The sequence below is a fragment of the Panthera tigris genome, chromosome E2 (assembly GCF_018350195.1).
Source record: "Panthera tigris isolate Pti1 chromosome E2, P.tigris_Pti1_mat1.1, whole genome shotgun sequence".
Classification (NCBI taxonomy): Eukaryota; Metazoa; Chordata; class Mammalia; order Carnivora; family Felidae; genus Panthera; species Panthera tigris.
Window position 1 is genome coordinate 7,197,019 of NC_056674.1, and position 22,745 is coordinate 7,219,763.

A 22,745-nucleotide genomic window follows, 5' to 3' on the forward strand; every position below is an offset into this window, starting at 1 on the left:
AGAAACAGGGGACCCCAAAAGTTTAAGCAGTTTGCTTTAGGTCACGGACTTGTAAGTAGCGGAGCGGGGATTCGAACCTTCATTTCCAAGCCCTGTGTCTCGACAAAATAGCCACGCCTCTTTGGGATACGACATAACCAAAGGATGAGACCCGAATCCTAATCACACTCGCTGAGAAAGTCTTGGCTTCAATGATAAAATCTTTTCGGTCCAGCCACCTGGCCTTTGCTCACACCATTTCTTCTCACTCTAGACCTAGCCCAAAGGCCACCTCCCCTAAACAAAACAAAACACACAAAAAACCAAAAACGAAACCAACCAACCAACCAACGCTGCCCCTTGCTGGCAGGCAGCAAAGTTTTCCTGACCCCCTTCCCTCACGTCACCCCTTTGCCCCCAGGCAGCATTCCCTTCCCTCCTGGGCTTGGGGCTCTCACTGGCCTGTTCCAGTGTCCCGGCTCTGATCGCCCTGGAATGTTACCGTCGTCCATCTCTGTGCCTGTCCCCCACTCCTCAAGTCAGCCCTTCAAGGACCGGTGATACCTCCGAGCCATCAGCATCATCCAGCACAGGACCTGGATTGGAGAGAAGGGCAAAAAGTGAAAGCTCGTATCTGGGCTTTCCCTTCCTTAAGGTGGGATGTCGTGAATCTTCTGGTTAAAAAAAAAAGAAAAGAAAAGAAAAAGAAAGAAACGAAAAGAAAAGAAAAAATCATATTCACTGGTCTGGCTGAAAACTTTGCATTATCCTCGATTCCTCATTAACTTATCACCCCCAGCAGCCCTGCTTGCTACAGGTTCTAACAAAATACCTTCTAAATCCCTTCACATCTTCCCATTCCCACTCCCCTCCCTACAAGTCACTGCCACCCCTTGCCTGGAGGATAGTGGCAATTTCCCTGGGCTTCCTGCAACCACTCTTGGCGTTCACCACAGCCTATTCTCCAAACCGCTGACACTGTGCTTTTCTTAAAACATAAATCAAATTATGTCACACTTCTGCTTACAAATGTTCAAAGTCATCTCAATGTTCTAAGAAAAAAAAAAAATCCAGTGTCTCCACTGCAGCCTACCAGGTCCTACATAATCTGGCTCCTGCTCGTGTCTCCCATCAACAGCACAGATATGAGCCAGGCTGTGGAGTTCAGATCTCACTTGTGCCACTGACTAGCCCTGTGACCTTGAGTAACTTACTTAGACCCCTTGAGGCAAGGTCTGATCACCTGTGAAGTGAGGATTAAATGAGTTAGAATTACTAATTAAAAGAGACCTCTACTGTATAAAATAACTAACTAGTATTCCTCAAAATGGTCAAGGTTGTGAAAAGCCAGCAAAGACGAGAAGCTGCTGTACCACAGACGAGTCTGGTAAATGGTATCCTGCACCAGTTCTAGAACAGAAAATAGAGGACATTAGTGTGGGAACTGGTAAAATCCAGTAAGTCTGGAGTATGGTTAACAGTCATGTCAGTTTCTTAGTTGCAATGAATGTTCCACGACAATGGAAGAAGATACAGAGTAAGCAAAGCTGGGTGAGGACTGTATGGGAGCTCTCCTTATTATCTTTATAATTTTTCTGTAAATATAAAAGTATTCCAGGGGCCCCTGGGTGGCTCAGTCGGTGAAGCACATGACTTTGGCTCAGGTCATGATCTCGAAGTTCATGAGTCGGGGCCCCGTGTAATGACAGCTTGGAGTCTGGAGCCTGCTCCGGATTCTGTGTCTCCTTCGCCCTCTGCTCCTCCCGGGATCATGCTCTGTGTCTCTCTCAAAAATAGATAAACATTAAACAAATTTTAAATAAAAGTATTCCAAAAGAAAAATTGTATTTAAAAGCAAAGAGACCTATCCCTCACCCCCTCCAAGCTCTGTCCTTCCCAGTGCTGCAAACGCTGTGCTCCTTCCACCCTCAGACCTTTGCACTTCCTGTTCTCTCCACCAGGAATACTCAACACCAACGTCTTCCGGCTCCTTCCACAGTAGCCTTCCCTGACCATCTTAGTCAACTAAACTCACTGCCCCCTGTGCTTCTCTGTCCCCTTGCCCTGTCTTCACACTTTCACAGTCCTTATTCTTTTAAAAACATTTTTTTTTAGGTGTGCCTGTATGGCTCAGTTTGTTAAGCATCTGACTTTGGCTCAGGTTATAATCTCAGGGTTGGTGAATTCAAGCCTCCTGCTCTGACAGCACAGAACCTGCTTCGGATCCTCTGTCTCTCTTTCTCTCTCTCTGCCCCTCCCCCACTCATGTTCTCTCTCTCTCTCTCTCTCTCTCAGAAATAAACTTAAAAAATTTTTTAATGTTTAATTTATTTCTGACATAGAGAGAGAGTGAGAAAGGGGCAGAGAGAGGAGAGAGAGAGAGAATCCTGAACAGGCTCTGAACTATCAGCGTGGAGCCCGACACGGGGTTTGAACCTGCAGTGAGATCGTATCCTGAGCTGAAACCAAGAGCTGGATGCTTAACCGACTGTGCCATCCAGGTGCCCCCACAGAACTTATTCTAGGAAATGTATACTTGTGTCTTGTCCCTCTTGTTCTCTCTTAAGAATATGGGCTGAGTCTATTTTGTCCCGGGGCTACACCCCCAAAGCCCAGTATGGGGCCTAGCATACAGTAGGCACTGAATACATATTTATTTTTTTAATACATACTTCTTAAGTGAAGAGATTAAGAATGACTATTGTTTCCCAATAAAATACTACCAACACTCGCAGCAATAATGATAAGTAACTCTCATTTGTTGAAACAAATTAGTCTAGACTCTGTGTTGACTATTTTACACAAGTCGTATCTTTAAACCTCACAAGAACCTGGAAGGTAATATTCGCCCCATTTCTCAGATGGAGAAACGGAAGCACAGAGTCTAGAAGGACTGAAGGTCACAAAGTCAGTCAGAGACAGGGCCTGGGTGGAATCCAGCTCTCGACTCCAGCCCATTGACGATCCCCTCTACCCTGAGGAATGTCCAGATGTCCAGAATTCCCTATCTAAATGCCCCTTTAGTCCTAAAGAACCATGGGCCCCCTGAGGAAACGGCCAGAAATGCAGGTGGAAAGAGAGGAGGGGGCTAATGCCCTGACTCCTGGGTCTGAGAGGAGGGGGCTGGGGGACTGGACTCCTGGGTCTGAGGGAGGAGGGGCTGGGGGCTTGGACTCCTGGGTCTGGGGGTGGAAGAAGCTCAGGGGCTGTACTCTTGGGACTCAGGAGGTAGAGAGCTGCGACCCCAGATACGTGGTGTTGAGAAATTAGGTCCTGAGACCCCAGCGCCCTTTCCCGCGGCTCCGCACGCCCCGAAGGCCACGCCCCACTTTGAACAAAGTCCCTCCCACTTTCTTCCAGACCTCTCTCCGCCTCTCAGGGCCCTGAAGACATTCAGGCGAAGGTGCTAGAAGAAACTCGGGAGATCTCTGCAAAGATGGAACAGCAGGAGGAAGGGACTGGGCCCGAAGGGTAAGAGACACGAGGCCCTTCCCACGGGGAGAACAGAGACCAGAGAGGGAAGGGAACAGAGAAAATCAGAGACAGAGTGGACAGACTCAGAGAGACTATCAGGAAAAAAAATTTTTTTTTCCAGTGTCATCAGTTGTTAGAAACAGAATCTTGGAGATCTTGTGGTCAGATTTGAGTGAGCTACTTAGGGATAGGGACACAGATATTTGTGGAACAGGGAGAAATTTCAAGAAGGAATGAGAAGAAATCGGTGATGTCAGGAACAGTCACAGGGCTGAAGAAATAGTGATAATAATCGTCAGACCCAGGTCTTTTAAAAAAATTTTTTTTTTCAACGTTTTTTATTTATTTTTGGGACAGAGAGAGACAGAGCATGAACGGGGGAGGGGCAGAGAGAGAGGGAGACACAGAATCGGAAGCAGGCTCCAGGCTCCGAGCCATCAGCCCAGAGCCATCAGCCCAGAGCCATCAGCCCAGAGCCATCAGCCCAGAGCCTGACGCAGGGATCGAACTCACGGACCGCGAGATCGTGACCTGGCTGAAGTCAGACGCTTAACCGACTGCGCCACCCAGGCGCCCCTGACCCAGGTCTTTAATATACACCTTTGCCACTATGCGAGGCCATCTTTTGGTGTGAAAAAATTAAGGTTCAGCACAAGGAAATGATTAGCCCAGAAACACACCATGAGCGAGGCAGCCTGGAGCTGGGTTCTGTCTGATGCTTATGTTCTGGTAGAGCTGTCTGTCTGTCTGTCTGTAAAGAGAGACGGGAAGACAGAATGAGACAGAGATAGAAAGAGGGCACCTGGGTGCCTCAGTCGGGTAAGCGTCTGACTCCATTTCAGCTCAGGTCATGATCTCAGTTTAGTGAATTCGAGCCCCACGTCGGGCTCTGTGCTGACAGTGTGGAGCCTGCTTGAGATCCTCCTCCTCTCTCAAAAATAAATAAATAAACTAAATAAAAAAATAAATAAAAGGAGGGGGGAGGGGGAGAGAAATGGAGAGAAGGGGATAAGGAGGTCACAGGTGGATGCCCAGCTCAGTGGACTCCCAGGAGAAGTGCGGGACCACAGTAGGAAGGACGTAGAGAGATGCCGAGATCTGCTGACCTGTCCTCTTGTCGTTCTAGGAACAACCCGTCCCTGCCATCACCTGGGCCTGAGCCGTGGCCCTCTGGGCCATTCCCAGCCTTGCCACCTTTTCCCCTGGGGACCCCAGATCCAGCCCACCTGGGGCTCCCTGAGAGCTTGGCCTCTGTCACCGTCCCCATCCGTCTGGACGCCCTCTCCTACCTCCTGCACAGTGCCCTGCTGGGGGCCTACACCCTTCAACAGTCCTTGCCCTCCTGCCCCTGCAACTCACAGGCATGCTGCTCCCAGCCAGGCACCGCCACGAGGCCATCCAGGGGACGTGGGGGCTGGGACGTCCGACGCAGGCCAGGCCGGGGCCAGGGCCAGCCGCGATGGGGACCCAGAAGGGTGGAACAGCTGGAGAAGGGCTGGCGGGGGGGGTCTGGGGCTGGCCCCAAGACTCCCCCAGTGATGCCAGCCTCACCACCAAGGCTGCCTGCCCAGGATGGGAAGACGGAAGCTGGAGGTCGGGAGACACCCCAGGACATGCCAGCTGCTGCAGCAGAAAACTGGGACTCAGAATACTAGGACCCTGAGGGTCCAGCTCCCCAAACTCCTGAGAGGGCCCCTCAGGGTCACCAGGAGGGTTTTCCTGGAGCCCCAGGGTGACCTCAGCTATGGCAGAGATGCCCCAAGAAACATCGTGCTCCCATCTCTTTTCCCCCAAAACCATAGCCTCCTGCCAGTCACCCCATGAAACATGGACCCGACCTAGGATCCCACACCAGAGAAAACCCTGAGCCTCGCCCCCGTGCCCCAAGCCATCCCCAGCTCCCCACCCCCCATTCCAACCCCATCTACAGTGACAACCTCAGTCCCTCCCATCCCCACCTTCCCCTGCAAGCCCTTTCCGGTCCCCACTCTCAATACCACCTTCCCAATCCCACTCATTGCCATTTCTGTCCCCATCTGCACCCTTGCTCCCAGCTTCTCTACCCACCTCAGGCCCAACCCAACCCTCAACTGTGTCCTACACTTGAGCCCTAGTCCAGTCCACCCTGGACCCCAGCCAGCCCCATCCCGTCCTGTTTCCCAGCCCCAACCGTGACACGCCCTGTGACCCACCGGCAGAGAACCCCATTGGCCCAACAGACCTGCAACCTCCCACCCCTTTTCCTGCCCTTCGGTGTGGGGAGCCTGGTTGAAAAATAAATGGAAGACTTGCCCCATATCTTGTGTCTCTGTGTGTGTGCTTACGCAGCTCAGACTAACCCAGCGGGTGCTGTGAGCAAGGCCTGTGAAAGGGGTTAGGTCGTGGGGAGGGTCACAGAGAGAGGCCAGGGTGGCCAGGGCCGCGGGGAGGGAGGGCCTGGATCCCTGTTTCAGCGAATTCTATTTGGGGCCTCTGCCACCACTGCACTTCTAGCTGCTGGAAGCTTCTGGGCCACGGGGCCATTGTGTGGGGAGGCTTAAGGGATTTGGGGGACCCAGGCAGCAGAGAAGCCATCAACCTGGCTCGGCTCAGTCTGCACAGAAGGGCCGAGGCAGACAGAAGGCTTGTCACAGGCTCTGCCACTCAGGTAGGGACCAGGCATCAGACCTGTAGACCCCTCCTCCCCCAAGATCTAGGGGTCCATCCTCCAGCTCCTTCCTCTCCCAGGGGCCTCGTGGGGTCCCAGTCCGTAGCCCCCTCCTCACTTGGGATCTGGGAGTCCAGGCCTCCAGCCCTTCCTCCCGGGACCCAAGGGCCCAGCCCCCAGCTCCTTCCTCTCCCAGGGAACTGTTGTCCCAGCCCCTAGCCCCCTGGTCACCTGGGATCTGGGAGTCCAGGCCCCCAGTCCCTTCCTCTGCCAGGACACAGGAGTCCAGGTCCTGACCCCACCTCTCGCCTTCTCCATAGATCACCATGTACAGCTTCATGGGTGGCGGCCTCTTCTGTGCCTGGGTGGGGACCATCCTCCTGGTGGTGGCCACAGCGACAGATCACTGGATGCAGTACCGGCTGTCCGGGTCCTTCGCCCACCAGGGCCTGTGGCGGTACTGTCTGGGCAACAAGTGCTACCTGCAGACAGAGAGCATCGGTAAGGCTCCGGGGCCGGGTCGAGGCCGTGCCTGGGGTCACAGGCCCTCTCGGGACAGGGGGCAGAGCCCCCCACAGGGCAGAACCTCCCCACCTGATTTGCAGGTGGAGAACTGTGTGGTTCAGAGAGGGAAAGGGACCAGCCAAAGATCACTCAGCATGGAAGGGGCAGAATTGGGATTTCAGTATTTTCTTCTAGTACAGTTAGGAGATGTACGAGAAGTTAAATAGAGAGGTGGCATTTCCCGGCACGAAATAGATGTCAGGTACAGCACTTGGGGCTGAGGTTGTCAGAACAGCATTTTCTAAGTATCTACTGTGTATCAAGAACCAGGTTAGGGGAGCGCCTGGGTGGCTCAGCCGGTTGAGTATCCGACACTTGATTTGGGCTCAGGTCATGAACTCACGGTTCGTCAGTTCGAGCCCTGAGTCAGGCTCTGCACTGACAGCACAGAGCCTGCTTGGGATTCTCTTTCTCCCTCTTTCTCTGCCTCTCCCCTGCTCTCTCTCTCTCTCTCTTTCAAAAATAAATATACGTTAAAAAAAAATAAAGCGTTCATTGTTAAAAAAAAAAAAAAGAACTAGGTTAGGTGCTATGGGATACAGAAGCAATATGGACCCTAAATTTGCTAAGTACTGGATGGTAGTTTTTAATGCCTACTGTGTGCCAGGCTATGTAATATATATGCCTCTAAGTACATGCATATGTATATATGTGCGTGTATATGTGCATATTATAATATATATTGCAAAAATGGGGATAAGAAAAGCTCTTCCAGCCTAGGGTTCTTGAAAGCTATATTATAATCATATATATTATATATACAAAATAATGTTATATGATATACTATATATCTCTATTTTCTCTCTCCATATATATGTATACAAAATATATGTACATCCATGCACGTATACAAATGTATTTGGAGAGAGATGCTCGCATGTATTGTATGCTACTTTACATAATATATATTGTATAACATGCATTATATATTAACAAATTAATAATATATAATGTTACATATTTTATAAGTACCAAATACTAGTGGTAGTAGTAACAATGGCCGGTATTTATTGAATGTTGTTGTGTCCTACACGCTGTTCTAAATGCTTGACATGGATTAATGCCCTTTGGTCTCCCAACAACACTGAGGGTGACACTTCTGCAAAGAAGACATGAGATGCGCCCTCAGAAAACCAACCATTCTCTTTACGGGGCTTGGGAGGAGGAGACAACCCTCCTGAGCCCTTCCACCCGGATTTCAGCCACCCGGGCTCACTGAACCTGCCTAGGGGAGGCAGCCGGAGGCCCATTTTGCAGGAAGGGTAAACTGAAGCAGGAAGCAGGGGAAAGATTTGCCCCGGCCTCAGGCTCCAGAGCCCGGTCTGCCTCCTGACTTCACGCGCCCCTTTCATTCCTGGCGGTCTCCTTCATCACATGTCTACCATTTCTCCTGCTTCAGCCTGGGAAAGCCCCGGGGACAGCCACCACCCCCCCCCCATCTTATCTGTGTTGGGGGTGGGGGAGAGGGAGGCACGACGGATCACATCGATAGATCGATAGATCGGTGCAGCTTCATCTGACCAACGTCGAAATCCTCAGGGACGTCCCTCACCCTGACTGATTGCCAGGGAGCTGTCCAAGCAGCTGGCTCGACTTGCACATCAACTGTAACTGGCTCGCCAAAATCAGAGCAGGGGACACGAGCTTGCAAGGGGCCAAACCCAGCCACAGACGTGTGTGGCGGTTTGAAGGTTTCTGAAGCGTCTGCCAGGATTTTTTTTTTTTTTAAACTTAAAAAACATTGTTTTTGAGTATTTATTTTTGACACACACACACACACACACACACACACACACACACGTAGAGAGCGAGCAGGGGAGGGGCAGAGAGAGAGGGAGACACAGAATCCGAAGCAGGTTCCAAGCTCTGAGCTGTCAGCACAGAGCCGGGGGCGGGGCTGAACTCATGACTTGAGCGGGTTAACCGACTGAGCCACCCAGGCGTCCCCGCGTCTGCCAGGATTTAAAAATTTGGAGATTTGGGCGCCCCCAGTCCTCCAGGCTTTTATTTTAATTATAAAACAAAAGTTTATTTACTTATTTTTGAAAGAATGAGAGATAGCACGTGAGCGGGGGCGGGGCGGAGAGCGAGACGGAGACAGAGAATCCCAAGCAGACTCTTCAAGCTCTCAGCATAGAGCCCCGTGCGGGGCTCGAACCCAGGAACCGTGAGATCATGATCTGACCCTTCACGGACCGCGCCACCCAGGTGCCCCCGGACTTTAAAATACCCAGCGGCATCTGTAACTTCCTGGGGCTGCCATTACAAAGGACCACAGATTGAGTGGCTTAAACAACAGAAATATACTGTCTCACGGCTCTAGAGGCTGGAAGTCTAATATCAAGGTGTCAGTAGAAGCGGGTCCTTCCGAGGCTGTGAGGGAGAATCTGTTGCCTGCCTCTCTCTCCCGGCTTTTGCTGGTCACCTGGCAGTCTTTGGCATTCCTTGGCGTGTCCATGCATCATCCGGATCTCTGCCCTCACCTTCACACGGTGCCCCCTGCATGTCTGTCTTCCTCCAAACCTCCCCATTTTAAGAGGCTACAAGTCATTTTGCATTAGGAATCCACTCTACTCCGGTATGACCTCATCTTCATTAATTACACCTGCAATGACCCTATTTCCAAATAAGGTCATATTCTGGGGGCGGTTAGAGGTTCAACACATGAATTTGGGGGTTTGGGGAGAGACCCGAATGGACCCCACACAGCATCCATGGAGAAACAGCCAGCCGTTTTTCTTGGTGGCGTTGGCACAAGACAAAAAGACTGCATTCTGCAAAGACCCGGACTTTGTACTTTTCGATGGCGGGATCCAAGCTCTGCCCCGGGAGCACAGGTGTTTTCCGTGCTCCCAGAGACAGAAGAGGCAAGCAGTTAAGAGCAAGGGCTTTGGTGCCTGGGTTTCAAGGCCAGTCCTACTGCTAATTATGGGACTCTGGGCACGTCGCTGTACCTCCGAGCCTTGGTTCCTTCACCTGAGAAATGGGGATAAAAATAGAACGTCCAGCTTAGGGAGGGAACCAATAGACTCATGCATGGAATGCATGCCCGGCACGCACTTGGCAGTTGCTAAGTGGAGAATGAGATCATAACTGTTATTGCCAGGGCATGTCCTAAAGGGCCAGCGCAGAGCCAGTCACCAAAGAAGAATAGTGCTCAGTGCCCCACATTCATTCGTTCAGCGGGTGCGAGGGGTGTTGCGGTGAATGAGAAAGCAAGACCTTTGTCCTCAGGTAACTGAGAAACCAGCAGGGAGACACAGATATAAACAAGTTAAAGAATAAATAGACAGGGGCATCTGGGTGGCTCAGTCGGTTGGGCGTCCGACTTTGGCTCAGGTCGTGGTCTCGCGGTTCGTGAGTTCGAGCCCCGCGTCGGGCTCTGTGCCGACAGCTCGGAGCCTGAAGCCTGCTTCAGATTCTGTGTCTCCCCCTCTTTCTGCTCGTGCTCTGTCTCTCTCTGTCTCTCAATTATAAATAAATGTTAACAAAATAAAAATAAATAGACCATTTTCTTTTTCTTTAAAGTTTATTTATTTGAGAGAGAGAGAGAGAGGGAGGGAGGGAGGGAGGAGGGGGAGGGGCAGACAGAGATTCCCAAGCAGACTCCCCAAGGTCAGTACAGACACTCATGCAGGACTTGAACCCACGAACCGTGAGGTCATGACCTGAGCTGAAACCAAGAGTGGGACGCTCAACTGACTGAGCCACCCGGTGCCCCTAAACAGGCCACTTTCAGATAGGGGCAAGTGGTGTTAAGGAAATGAAAGAGAGCGATAGGAGGGAGGACAGGAAGTGATCATCAGGAGGGGAGTGGCTTTCATTCGTTCTTGTACGTTCATTCATCCACCCAGTGAACTTTGTGCTGGGGGTATTTGTGATATAGAATCCTATCCTCAGGGAACCATCGTGCTGGAAGGGGAAACAGCCTGGAGCGGGGAAGGATGTTGCCCGAGGGCTGAAAGGGTGCTTCCTAGAGGGGATTTGGGAGCTGGGCTGTGGAGGACCAATGGGAGTTTGCCAGGTGAAGAGGACAGTGTTTGTTTGCAAAGAGGTACAGGATGAGCTGGGTCAGGGATGTGGAGAGAGGCAAGGCCTTCAGGCCTCAGAGGCAGCCCCGTTCACCGCTGAAGGCGGGGGTGGCAGGGGAGTGACCTTCTGGTGCTACCACAGCTTACTGGAATGCCACCCGGGCCTTCATGATCCTGTCGTCCCTGTGCGCCACCTCGGGCATCATCATGGGTATCCTGGCCTTTGCTCAGCAGCCCGCCTTCACACGCCTCTCCCGGCCCTTCTCCGCGGGCATCCTATTTTTCGCCTCCAGTGAGTGGCCCCCCCTTCACCCTCCCCACCCCCGCCGTCCCCTTCCCCACTCCCACCCACTCCCACTTCCTGCCTGTTCCGTCCTGAACTCCACTCTCATCCGGGGTTCCATGCCCATCCTAGTCCCACCCCGGCCCCAACCCCAACTCCTGGTCTTTCTGGTGACCAGTTCCTACCTAGGGTCATCTCAGCTCATCAACATAATTTCGTGTTGACCGGAAAGGCTCAGCAAGAACAAAGACACTCCTATTACCCAGAAAGTTCCAAGGATTTAGCGTCTCCCTTCCAGGAACCAGAGCCCCAGACCAGCCCAGGCAAATTCTTTATTGCACAGCACAGCCCCGGCCCATCCTCGTCCCAACCCTACTCCCCTGGCATACTTACCTTTTTCCTTCCCCACCCCCACCCGGCCCTCCCCCTTCCTCAATCTCATTCCCACCCTCCCCTGCAAACCCTACCCCACCCCTTTTCCCTCCCCCCTCCCCCCACCTTCTCTCCCTAGCCTTTTTTGTCCTGTTGGCCTTGGCCATTTACACTGGAGTCACTGTCAGCTTCCTCGGTCGCCGCTTCGGGGACTGGCGTTTTTCCTGGTCTTACATCCTGGGCTGGGTGGCCTTGCTCATGACCTTCTTCGCAGGTAAGGGGGCTTGGGGGTGGCAAGGTCAGTATCCGTGGCAGAGTGGGCGGCACTCTAGAGAGCGAGATGATGGGGTGTCCCGCACGGGCCTCCCAGCACAGCACGGAGCCAGAAGGCAGACTGCCGGTCTGCAGACACGCAGGGAGGAAGAGAGTGCTGTGTTGGGGTCTTGGGTTGGGAGCCCAGCCTAGAAGGACTTGGGGGGTCAACTGGGATCTCTTCTGACACAGGGATTTTCTACATGTGTGCCTACCGGATGCACGAATGTCGGCGCCTGTCTGCTCCCCGCTGAGCCCAATGTACCCCGACTTCATCTGGAAGTGAAAATAGGGCCGCTGAAAAAGAGGGGGAGGGTCTAGAGGCTACAATCCTGGTTCCTTGTGGGCAGGAGGGGGCCCAGTCCTGGACTCTGGGTGGGGGGGCCTCTGATTTCTGCATCCCAAGGGGGAAGGAGGAAGAGTGGGGCCTGGTGGGAGGCAGTTGAGAAGACCCGAGGTCCAGCCCATGATGGGGGGTGTTAGAGAAATGGAATCTCCATTAGAGCGACTTTTTGAGAGTCTAATAAAACTGATGTGAAACGACTGACGTGTGGTTCCTGAGGGGTTGGGGTGGTGACAGGTGTGAGCGGTGGATGGGGTGGGGGTAATTGTACTACTGCGGCCTAACCCACTGAGTTTGTGTGGGGACAGGGACAGACATCAGCCACACAGTCCCCACCCAGGTGTTAACTACCCTTCAACTTCTAGGAAACTGATGTGTCGGGGCCAATTCTGACAGCAATTCTGCTGTGTGTGTGTGTGTGTGTGTGTGTGTGTGTGTGTTTAATGTTTATTTAGAGAGACAGAGCGTGCGCACAAACTGGGAAGGGGCAGAGAGAGAGAGAGGGAGACAGAGCATCTGAAGCAGGCTCCACGCTGACAGCACAGAGCCCAATGCGGGGCTTGAACCCACAAACCGCAAGATCGTGACCTGAGCTGAAGTTGGACACTTAAACGACTGAGCCCCGGGCGCGTCTGAAGCTTTTTATCCCACATCGCCAAGTAACTCACTTCTGACACTGTCTGGTGGAGGTAGCATCAGATCCCTCAGGTGAAGGGCTCAGTCCTACAGACCAGCCCCCTGGCCCTGCCTCATGCTGTCACAAGTGCAGGGGGTCACCCAGGCTTCTGGTCGACCAGCAGTAGAGTGGAGTTTCCCCCCACTATCCTGGGGTTTGGTTAATTTGCCAGAGCGGCTCACAGAACTCAGAGAGACATTTTACTTACCAGATCACCAGTTTACTATCAGAGGGTATAACTCAGGGACAGCCAGACAGAAGGCATGCACAGGGCAAGGTGTGGGGAAAGGGCATGCTCTCCAGGGGGCCACCCTCCCCATTATCCATGCGATCACCGACCTAGACGCCCTCTGAACCCAGTCCTCTCGGGTTTTTCTGGCGACTTCATTGCACAGGCGTCATCACTGACCACTGGTGATTCTCAGTCTCCAGCCCCTCCCTCCCCAGGTTGGGAGCAGGGGCTGAAACTTCCAACCATCTAGTCACGTGGTTGGTTCCCCTCACAACCTGCCCCTACCCTCCGGTGCTTTCTGTGAGTCGCCTCATTAGCGTAACAAATACACCTTCAAGGCTCTCCTCACCTATGAAATTCCAAGGCTTTTAGGAGCTTTGTGCCAGGAACGGGACGAAGACCAACTATGTACACGTTTCTTATTATGAATTAGCAAAGCGGTGCGAAAACAGGATAAATGAAAAGATCTGTACAGAAAAACCACCTCGCTGTCCGCTCACACCGTCTCCACGGAGCTCTCCTAGACGCCCCTCCCCTCCCCTCCCCGTGTGGGTCCCTCCAGTGGAAACACCCCATCTCCGATCGGTACCCCCTCCTGCACCTGCCTGTTCACACACCATTCATGACCTTGATCTTCTCATTCATTCACTCATTACCTCATTCAAGAAGCTGATGCCTATTGCCATGAGATTTACGGATATCTATCATAAAATAATAAGACTCTTTAGCAAGGCCGGTACTAATGATAAGAATATTAATTAGAGCCTATGCTCAAACTGTCATGTTAATAGAGGCTTACTCCTTGGAAATATTTATTGGGCCCTCCACAAATAACAATAGTACCGTATTTATAGAGGCTTGCTCTGATAATAATGGCAATTGAGGCCATCTCTAATAATAATTTATTGAGGCCTATTTAAGTGGACACATTTACTGAGGCTTATGCCAGTAGTCATATTTATAGGTGTTTTTTTTTTTTTTTTTTTCTGGCAATACTAATGATGTTGTAACTCCAGACTCCTCTCTAATATCCACTTGAAAGGAAGAGGCATCGCAGATCTGGAATCTCACATATCCTGGTCTCTCCCGCGTCCCTAACGGCCTCCCCATCTTGCTCCATTGTCATCCATCTCTTCCAGCCAAGAATGTTGGGATCATTCTCAGATGCTTTGTTTCGTCCCACACCCCATGTCTGATTCGTCAGCAGGTAGCCTTGGCTGTACCTTAAAAGCGTGTCCAGAATTTGACTCCTTGCTCATCCAGTCGCCCTGCTGATCTGGCCTCACCTGGCTTAGGGCCACAGTCCCTCAAACAGCTCTATCAGTGCCCCTACCCATGGCCTGTCCACTGTGGTCCTTTCTCTACGCAGCATTAAAAAAAATTTTTTTTTTCAGTTTATTTATTTTGAAAGGGAGAGAGAGAGCAAGAGAGAGAGCATGCAAGCAGGGTGGGGGCAGAGAGAGAGGGAGAGAGAATCCCAAGCAGACTCTGCATTGACAGTATGAAGCCCGATGTGGGTCTCGAGCTCACAAACCTTGAGATCATGGCCTGAGCTGAAATCAAGGGCCGGATGCCTAACTGACTGAGCCACCCAGTTGCCCCTCTACACAGCATTTAGAGGGATTTTTGTGAAAGCATGATTCAAATCACGTTATCCTCTCAATCGCCTCCCGACCCCACCCCCACCCCCCGCCCAGGTGGCTCCCAGTTCAGATGAACAGCTAGCCGATCAAGGTCATACAAGGTGCCACATGTTCCAGACCCTGCCACCTCTTTGACTTAATCCTCCTTCCTTCACTACACTGACAGCATGGAACCTATTTGGGATTCTCTCTCTCTCTCTCTCTCTCTCTCTCTCTCTCTCTCTCTCTCTCCCCCTCTGCCCCTTCCCTGCTTGTGTGCATGTGAGCGCTCACTCTCTCTTTTCTCAAAATAAATATTAAAAAAATAATAAAATAAAGGGAAAGAGCACATAACCCATTTGTAAATTATAGGCTACACAACTGGAAAGCATTACTTTTCCATGGATAATATACACAACACATGTATTGCCTCCTTTACATATGGTAGCAGGTATTTTTTTTTTTAATTTTTAAAATTTATTTATTTTTGAGAATGAGAGAGACAGAGCACGAGCAGGGGAGGGGCAGAGAGAGAGGGAGACACAGAATCCGAAGCAGGCTCCAGGCTCTGAGCTGTCAGCACAGAGCCCCATGTGGGGCTTGAACCCACAAACTGTAAGATCATGACCTGAGCTGAAGTCAGACGCTCAACTGACTGAGCACCCCCCCCCAGGCGCCCCTGGTAGCAGATATTTTTATTACTTTTTTTTAAAGTTTACTTATTTTGAGAGAGAGAGAGAGAGAGAGAGAGAGAGAGAGAGAGAGAGAATCCCAAGCTGGCTCCATGCCATCAATGCAGAGCCAGACATAGGGCTAGATCTCATGAACCCGTGAAATCATGACCTGAGTGAAATGAAGAGTCAGACACTTAACCAACTGAGCCACCCAAGTGTGCCAAGATTTGTATTTTTTATTTCTTTATTTTTTATTTTTTAAAGTAATCTCTACCTACGGTGTGGGGCTTGAACTTGTAACCCCAAGATCAAGAGTTGCATGCCCTTCGGACTGAGCCAGCCAGGAGCCCTTCAGCTCACTATTTTTAGCTGACAGTTTCCATCTAACATTCTTTATTTTTTACATCAGAGTGGATACATTAAGCTAGATTCTACTCGGCAAGGAGACTAACAGACTTAGTACCTTTTTATCATCATAATAGACTGCATTAAATATTATTAATAGAGTAGGCCTCAGTAGAAATGAGGGCATCTTCCATAATAACCGTTTATAAACAGCATTCACTTCTTTACTACAGTGTAGGTTCAGTGAGAGTGAGGGTCTCATGTGCCTTCTACACCAGTGTTTCCCCGGAGCCTGGCATACTGCCTGACCTATAAGAGGCACTGGTTGGATTATCTCCAGAAGCCTCCTATGGGCCAGGCCCTTTGCTGGGCCCTGGGGGCCCCCAAATTAATCAGGCCTCGTTCCTGCCTTGGAGTTCTTGACGTCTGAGCATGTGTGGAAAGTGGTGGAAGGAGAGACACTTTGGATCACGCCAAGTAAAGGTGGTCCTGGGAGATAATAATTGGGCTAGGGGTGTGGGAATAGCGTCCCAGACTGAGGGTGGAGGCTTGGGATTGGAGGACCTCAGCTCTGAAGACAGGACCAATAGAATAGAAAGACCAGGTGTCTAGGTGATCCAGGTGGGCCTGAGGACTGGGCAGAGTTTCTGCAGGATGGAGCCTCAGAAGGAATTCCCTGGGGCTGGGAGAGGCTGGAGAAAGTTAGAAGGGACTGGGGTGACCTGGAAACACTGGTGGCACTTGGGCAAGACTGGTAGAGACCCAAGGAGACCAAACACTGGGACAGTGTCGGGGAGCCAGGGACCTGAGGTCTTGGGAAAAGCTTCAACACACACATCTTGTCAAGAAAAAGGATGGAGGTTCTGGAGGGCAATTCCATTTTCAACGTCACGTCAGCTGATTCAGGCTCTCCTGGAGGCTGTAGTCTGTCCTTATTGGCTTGAGGGGCATGTGCTGGAGGGCACCAAGAACCTGGGCCCAAAGACAGCCTTTGATGCCAACAACTGCAGAAGCCTGTTGGAGCCTGGTGTGGCCACGTGTGTGTGCACACGCGCGTGCCTGTGCCTGTGTGTGCATGTGCCATGGTGAGGGTGGGACTCAGGGAGATGAAGCAGGAGGGGTGTCTGGTTGGTTCAGTTGGGAGAGCATGTGACTCTTGATCTTGAGAACGTGAGTTTGAGCCCCAAGTTGGGTTAGACATTAAATCAATAAACTTAAAAAAAAAAAAGAGATGAACCAGGGTTAAAGGCTTGAGACTGGAGGTGGAATGTAAATGAAAATGAGTGGGATTGAGGTAGGATTTATAGGACTTGGGGTGGAGTAGGAGGAAGAGGGGCGTGGGGCCAGAAATATGATCCGGCATGGGGATGGGAGTGAGGATAAGGTTAAGTCTCAAGATGAGGATGGGTTTGAGTTGGGGGTTGAGCTTGGGTTTGGAGATGGGGTTGGGGTTGAGTTTGGAGCTGGGTTTGTGAGTAAGAGGATGGAGGTTAGGTCAGGTGGCAGGACAGGGTTAAGGAGTAGGTTGTGCTTGTGCTTGGGGATGGGACTGACCTTAGCGTTGGTGTTGGTGATGAAAGTGGGGTCTGGTTTAGGAATTGAGGTGGAGTTGAGTTTGTTAGAGCTGGGTAGAGCTGGGTTATAAATGGGGCTGGGTTTGGGATTAGGGATGAAGTTATGGATTGGGTTGAGTTGGGGTCAGGTTTGGGAATGAGAATAGGGTTGGGTTGGAGAATAAGGATGGAGTTAAGGATGGGGTTGGGTTTGAAATGGGGTAGAGACTGCAGATGGGCTCTGTGATCTGACACCTCCTTCGTCACACCTCCACGGCCCAGACTTCCTGAAGCCTGTCTGTTGCTCTCCGCTAGAGCTACATCCACCGCCATTTTTGTGTCGGCGCCCTGCTGCTTATGATCTGAATCTCTCTCTGGGAGCCTGCCCTTCTGAGCATGTTCTCAGGAGTGGCCAGCTATCTCAGTGGTGAGGGTCTGGGTGAAGGATGGGGGTTTGCAAACTGGAGTCTCCGATAATGGAAGAGGACCTGGGCTCTTGAGTCACTATGTTGTGGGGCTGCTGGCTCAAAGTCATCTTCATGACAGAGGTCCTCTTCTAGGCCATTCCCCGGTTCATAGAGGTCAAGTGTGCCTGAGCCTTCTACCTGGGCTGCCACACCTTCACCTGACACTTGCTCATCTGTGAGGCATTACCTAGGACCTGGTATTGGTATGGGCGGAGGGGGCTTGCTCTTGGAGGGTGGGAGGGTCCTGTGCCCCTGCCCCTGCCACTCAGGCACCCTGATGAAGGCCACTGGACTGGAGGCCCTGCTCAAAGCAGAGCTGTGTGTGAACTCTTCTTACCAGATAAGGATGTGGGCATGTCTTCCTCCCCACAAACTTTTAGAATTGTGATTCTCCACCCTCTGCTTGCCTTGGGTATAAGCTCCAAGCCATCGATCCAGGAATCTGAGCCCCTGCCTGCCTGCCTCTTCCTCGAGACCTGAGTCCAGCCCTCCAGACCTTTTGCCCCCTCAGCCCCAAGTATCTTGGCCTCCGGCCCCCTCTTTCTGCAGAGACGCCAAAGTCGGGGCCCCTCTCTTCCAGGATGGAAGGTTGCAGAACCCACAGGAAAGCATGACACAACCCTCAACTGTCCCCTCTGGCCACATCCCCCATTTAACTCACACCCTGGCCTCACTTGCCACCTCCCACCTTGAGGCCCCCAAGCCTCTCACACCTCTTCCAGGAAGCATCCTCTGATGTTAAGGGCTCTAAAGGTGGGAGGTACAGAACCTAAAACAGACAGGCAAGTTCTGAACCACCCCTCAAACCACTGATGAGATGACACTCTCCACCACACACTATGAGGGGACTTGAATCTCCTTGGGGGGGAGGGCATTGTCAGGGTAACCAGGAAGGGAGGGCTTACTGCGAGAGTCAACTACCGGGAAGTGCAGGAGACCACACCAGCCTGGTTTCAAAGGCTTAAAGGCTTCTCTTTCTGGAGCTCAGAGGACCCACGATCACCAGCTTCTTCATCTCCCAGGCCCCAGACACCCAACTGCTCATCTCCATGGAGCTCTGTCGGTCCTTGGCCTTATTCACTGGCTGCCTGGGCCTGGTGTCTATCCTGATCGCTCTGAGCACGGATTTCTGGTTCGTGGCCATGGGGCCTAACTTTTCACTTCACTCGGGCCTCTGGCCAGAGGGGTTTCACAATACGGTGGCAGGTAAGGGATGGCAGTCTCTTTTGGTGGGGGGGGAGAGGGGCTGCGTGAGGGGCAGGCACCCAAATCTTCTCTCTTGCACAGCCTACATCCACGTGACACAGAGCTTCAGCATTCTGGCCGCCCTGTGTGGCCTGGTGTCGGTGATCCTCATGGTCCTGTCCTACATCCCCTCACTGTCCATTCCAGGCCGCGGGCCCCTTGCCTCCTCTGTCACAGCCTTTGTTGCAGGTAGATACCAGGCTGTACCTGGGGACTGGGGACTGGTGAGTTCCCACAGAGGTGCTGAGCAGTCTCTTCTGTCTTCATCCTCAGCCATCTTCGTGATGGTGGCCATGGTCGTCTACACCAGTGAGCGGTGGAACCAGTCCCAACACCCCCAGATCCAGTCCTTCTTCTCCTGGTCCTTCTACCTGGGCTGGGTTTCGATGATTCTCTTGCTCTGTGCAGGTAACTGCTGCTCCAGGAACTGGAGAGGCCGGCTGGGGGGCCTCTGAGAGAGCAGGGTGGGGCAGGTGTTAACCTCTCTCTGTCACCCCAGGTAGCCTGAGTCTGGGTGCTCATTGCAGTGCCCCCCGGCCTGGCTATGACACCTTGTGAGCGAGAGAGGCGACAACAGCAAGATGAGGCGCTATTCTCTGAAGACACCATCAGGAGCCTCAGGCCCCCGCAGCCCCCCCTCCGGCCCTTACCCCCAGCCCTCCCCCAACCCCTTCATTTGCTTCTTTACCCATTCAACAAACATTTGCTGGGATCTGGTAATTCTGGGATTAATTCCTTCATGACATAAGCTGAGGGCAAGCCAGCTCCATGCTGGGTGACAGAAAGGACTCAGAGCCCTTACCTGTCATCCGTCTGCTACCAGCCGGTATAGGGGCCACTGTGGCCCCATGTCAGCTCCCTTCTCCAGGCCTTGCCTTTCTCCCTGTTTCCATCTCAAGACCCTGTCCTTTGTCTTTCCCACATTAGTGCTCTTTCCTTCTTACTCCCTGATTTTGCCACCCCTGTCTTCCCTATGGTCCTCCTTGCTCATTTCATTCATTCATTCATTCTTTCACTCCTTCAGCTGGCTTCTCCTGAGTTCATCCTTTCTGTTGGGTCTCCCTGGGGATGCTGATGGGAACCTGAGACCTGGGCCTTGCCCACTGGGGGCTGCAAGTCCGGTGGGGGAATTGAGATGGCAGGGCAGAGCCTGGGATGGTGGGGAGAAAGGCCGCGTCAGGCGGTGGTGGGGGGAGGTGAGCTTTCTGGGGAGAGGGTGTTTAGGGGTTTCTCGAGGGCCAAGGCAAAGTCATCCGGGCAGTGGGGCCCAAAGGTGTGGAGAGGCTGGAGGTTTTCAGGGGATGGAGAACAGTGCTCTGTGGCAGAATGTGGAATGCAGAGGCCATTGGGGTGTGAGGGTGGAGAGGTGGGTGAGAGCCAGGCCCCTAAGGCCACAGTGACTCTCTCTTGAGAGCAATGGGGGGCTAGAAGAAGGTTGTGAGGCGGGGAGGGACAGCACCAGCTGCAGGTGCCCTATAGATCCCTCTGGGATATGCAGGGAGGTCAGAAAGGACAAAGGAGCTCGGCAATGCAATGGGTATGACTGGGACTGGGGCATGAGACGGAAAAGAGGGAAGGGGCCAGAAAGATTCAGGGGCCAGAAGGAACGGGACACAGGGATCCAAGGGCTTTGTGGAGTGATGGGCAGGAGGGGGCCAGGTTAGTGCCCAGGGTTCTGGTGCAACCAACTTGGGTGGGATGGTAGGGTCATCCCTGTTTTGGTGGGAGATGTTGAGCTCAGTTGGGATGTGGTTGGCAGGGGTCTGGGACAGAGAAGTGGGCTGGAGATGGTTTGGGTTGCTATCAGAGAATCAGTGGCCGAGGGAGCCGTGGCTTCGAGGAAACTCATCGGGTAAGAAGGTGCAGGATGGAGATTCCAGGAAAACCAGCCCTGGGAAGTGGAGGGAAGATCAAGAACAGGAGCCTGCATGGGGGTCTGAGAGGGCACAGCCAGAGAGTTGGGGGCCTGGAGAGCTTCTGGGGTCAAGGGAAGAATTTTCAGAAGGATATGGTCTATCGTGTCATGGCCATCTGACTCTGAGCTGTCACTTTGTTAGAAAAGCTGTGTGTATGTGGGTTTATGTGTGTGTGGGGGTGTGGGTGGGTGGTTGTCTCTTTAAGTGGCTGATGGGAGAGGGGGTTCTGGAACTCCTCCTGCCTCACAGAGACCCAGTCTCCCTTCCCCCACACCTCTGGACTCTGTGTCTAAGAAGCCCCCCTGAGCTGGGTGTCAGTCATTTAGGTGGGTGTGTGCATGGGGGCTGGGGGAGGGCACTGGACAGGTTACAGGCACACTCCACTGAAGAATGGAGATCTTTGAAAGACAGAGAGGTCCTTAAGCTGTGACTCCCTGTGGGTAAGGTCTCAAAGCGCCCAATAGTAGCAGTAGGACATGGGGGAGAAGGAGGTCTTGGGTTTGGGAAGGGCCTGAGGGAGGGGTCCCCAGACAGGGGTGCTGGGGTGAAGTCTGGGATATGTAGGGACATGTGTGTGTGGGTCTCAAGGGCTTGAAAGAGCTGAGACAGGGGCCTGGGGACGGGAGGGCTGTTGGCCAATCTTGCGTGTGTGACCCTCCGCAGCAGCCTCCCTGGCACGGGGGTGAAGCGGCGCCTTCAGAGCAGGGGCACCTTGCTGGGCTTCTTGGCCCAAATCCTCACGATTCTCTCTACTGCCACCAACTACTGGATCCGCTACCCAGGGGGCCACAGTGGCCTGTGGCAGGAGTGTAATGGCGGCATCTGCTCCAACATCCCCTGCCAGAGTGAGGCCCCGCCCGCCCAGATGTCCCCCACTGGACAGACAGCACCCCCCCCCCCAACCCCGGCACTGAGCCCAGCTGGCCCCCTCGCCTCACACAACAGCTGGGCACATCCTGCGGCGCCCCCACCCTCACCCCTTCCTCTCCAGTCTCAGATCCACCTGCTCCTCCGCGACAAAGACTACCACGAACCCCCACTTTGGGATCTGCTCCCCTGTTGGGACCTTAACCGCCCCTCATGAAGCAACTTGCGAGTCCCTATCCAAACTAGACCGGCGGGTGGGGGTGGTGGCCCGGGGCGGCACCGGCGCGCGGCTGAGGCGGCCGCTCCCCCCAGCCATGCTGGCGGTGGCGGGCGCGTGCATGGTGCTGGCGGCGTGCTCCGCCGTCGTGGGTTTGGTGATGGGGCTGCGGATTCTGTACCACGAGGGTGACTCGCGGGGCCAGACTATGAGCGGCACCTTCTTCCTCTGCGGTGAGATGGTAGCGGGCCCCCAGGCATAGGGCGGGCTTGGGAGTTGCGGGGGACAGGGGCCCAGGGTCTCGCACTTGGAGGCGCTCGGAAGGGAATGAGGGGAGGGGCCGGAGACCCAGAGGAGGGCGTGGCTGGGAGGAGGGGCGTGGCCTGGGCGACGGGCGCGGTCTAGGGGCGCCTCGGCTCTGCGCCCTGGCTACGCTCACCCAGGGCGCGGGGCCCAGGGCTGCTGCTGCTGATCGCCCTGACAGGCTACACCGTCAAGAACGCGTGGAAAAACGACGTCTTCTTCTCATGGTCCTATTTTTCGGGGTGGCTGGCTTTACCCTTCTCTATTCTCGCGGGTAACCTGGACAGCGGGAAGAGGGTGGAGGAGACTGCCCTGAGCACCCCCCTCCCCACAGACTCCCCGTCGCCCTCCCAGGGACTCCCCAGCACACTCCGCTCCCGACTCCCGCACACCCGGCAGGATCGCCCTTAGAGCTCCGAACCCCCGTCCCGGGGAGCTCCCGGTCATCCGCCCCAGGACCCACCGTCCCCCACCCGCCCTCCGCTCCTCTCCCGCCAGGCTTCTGCTTTCTGCTGGCGGACATGATCGTGCAGAGCACGGACGCCATCAGCGGATTCCCCGTGTGCTTGTGACCGCAGCCTGCCTGGGGCAGAATAAAGGAACGGCTTTCACCGCCGCGGCTC

The 22,745-nt window shown here is 53.3% G+C and overlaps 4 protein-coding genes across 5 annotated transcripts; all 4 read left to right on the forward strand.

Moving 5' to 3' along the window:
• Positions 1–31: 31 nt before the first annotated feature.
• Positions 32–5,751, forward strand: CE2H19orf84 (chromosome E2 C19orf84 homolog). Its single transcript, XM_007074216.3, has 3 exons — positions 32–634; positions 3,340–3,450; positions 4,580–5,751. Exons 2-3 carry the CDS (start codon positions 3,416–3,418, stop codon positions 5,106–5,108), a joined length of 564 nt encoding a protein of 187 aa, XP_007074278.2. The 5' UTR covers positions 32–634; positions 3,340–3,415; the 3' UTR covers positions 5,109–5,751.
• Positions 5,752–6,426: 675 nt separating this feature from the next.
• On the forward strand, positions 6,427–12,260 carry LIM2 (lens intrinsic membrane protein 2). Its single transcript, XM_007074215.3, has 4 exons — positions 6,427–6,601; positions 10,838–10,987; positions 11,490–11,624; positions 11,855–12,260. Exons 1-4 carry the CDS (start codon positions 6,427–6,429, stop codon positions 11,914–11,916), a joined length of 522 nt encoding a protein of 173 aa, XP_007074277.1. The 3' UTR covers positions 11,917–12,260.
• Positions 12,261–18,623: 6,363 nt separating this feature from the next.
• On the forward strand, positions 18,624–19,636 carry NKG7 (natural killer cell granule protein 7). Of its 2 annotated transcripts, none has more exons than XM_042970434.1 (4): positions 18,624–18,780; positions 18,862–19,008; positions 19,093–19,227; positions 19,347–19,636. In XM_042970434.1, exons 1-4 carry the CDS (start codon positions 18,624–18,626, stop codon positions 19,565–19,567), a joined length of 660 nt encoding a protein of 219 aa, XP_042826368.1. In that variant the 3' UTR covers positions 19,568–19,636. The 2 variants fall into 2 exon arrangements, with proteins under 2 accessions (XP_042826368.1, XP_007074276.1); XM_007074214.3 differs by having other exon boundaries at positions 19,319–19,455.
• A 970-nt stretch (positions 19,637–20,606) lies between these two features.
• On the forward strand, positions 20,607–22,735 carry CLDND2 (claudin domain containing 2). Its single transcript, XM_042970052.1, has 5 exons — positions 20,607–20,671; positions 21,399–21,580; positions 21,915–22,052; positions 22,277–22,396; positions 22,621–22,735. Exons 1-5 carry the CDS (start codon positions 20,607–20,609, stop codon positions 22,692–22,694), a joined length of 579 nt encoding a protein of 192 aa, XP_042825986.1. The 3' UTR covers positions 22,695–22,735.
• The last annotated feature ends 10 nt before the right edge of the window (positions 22,736–22,745 follow it).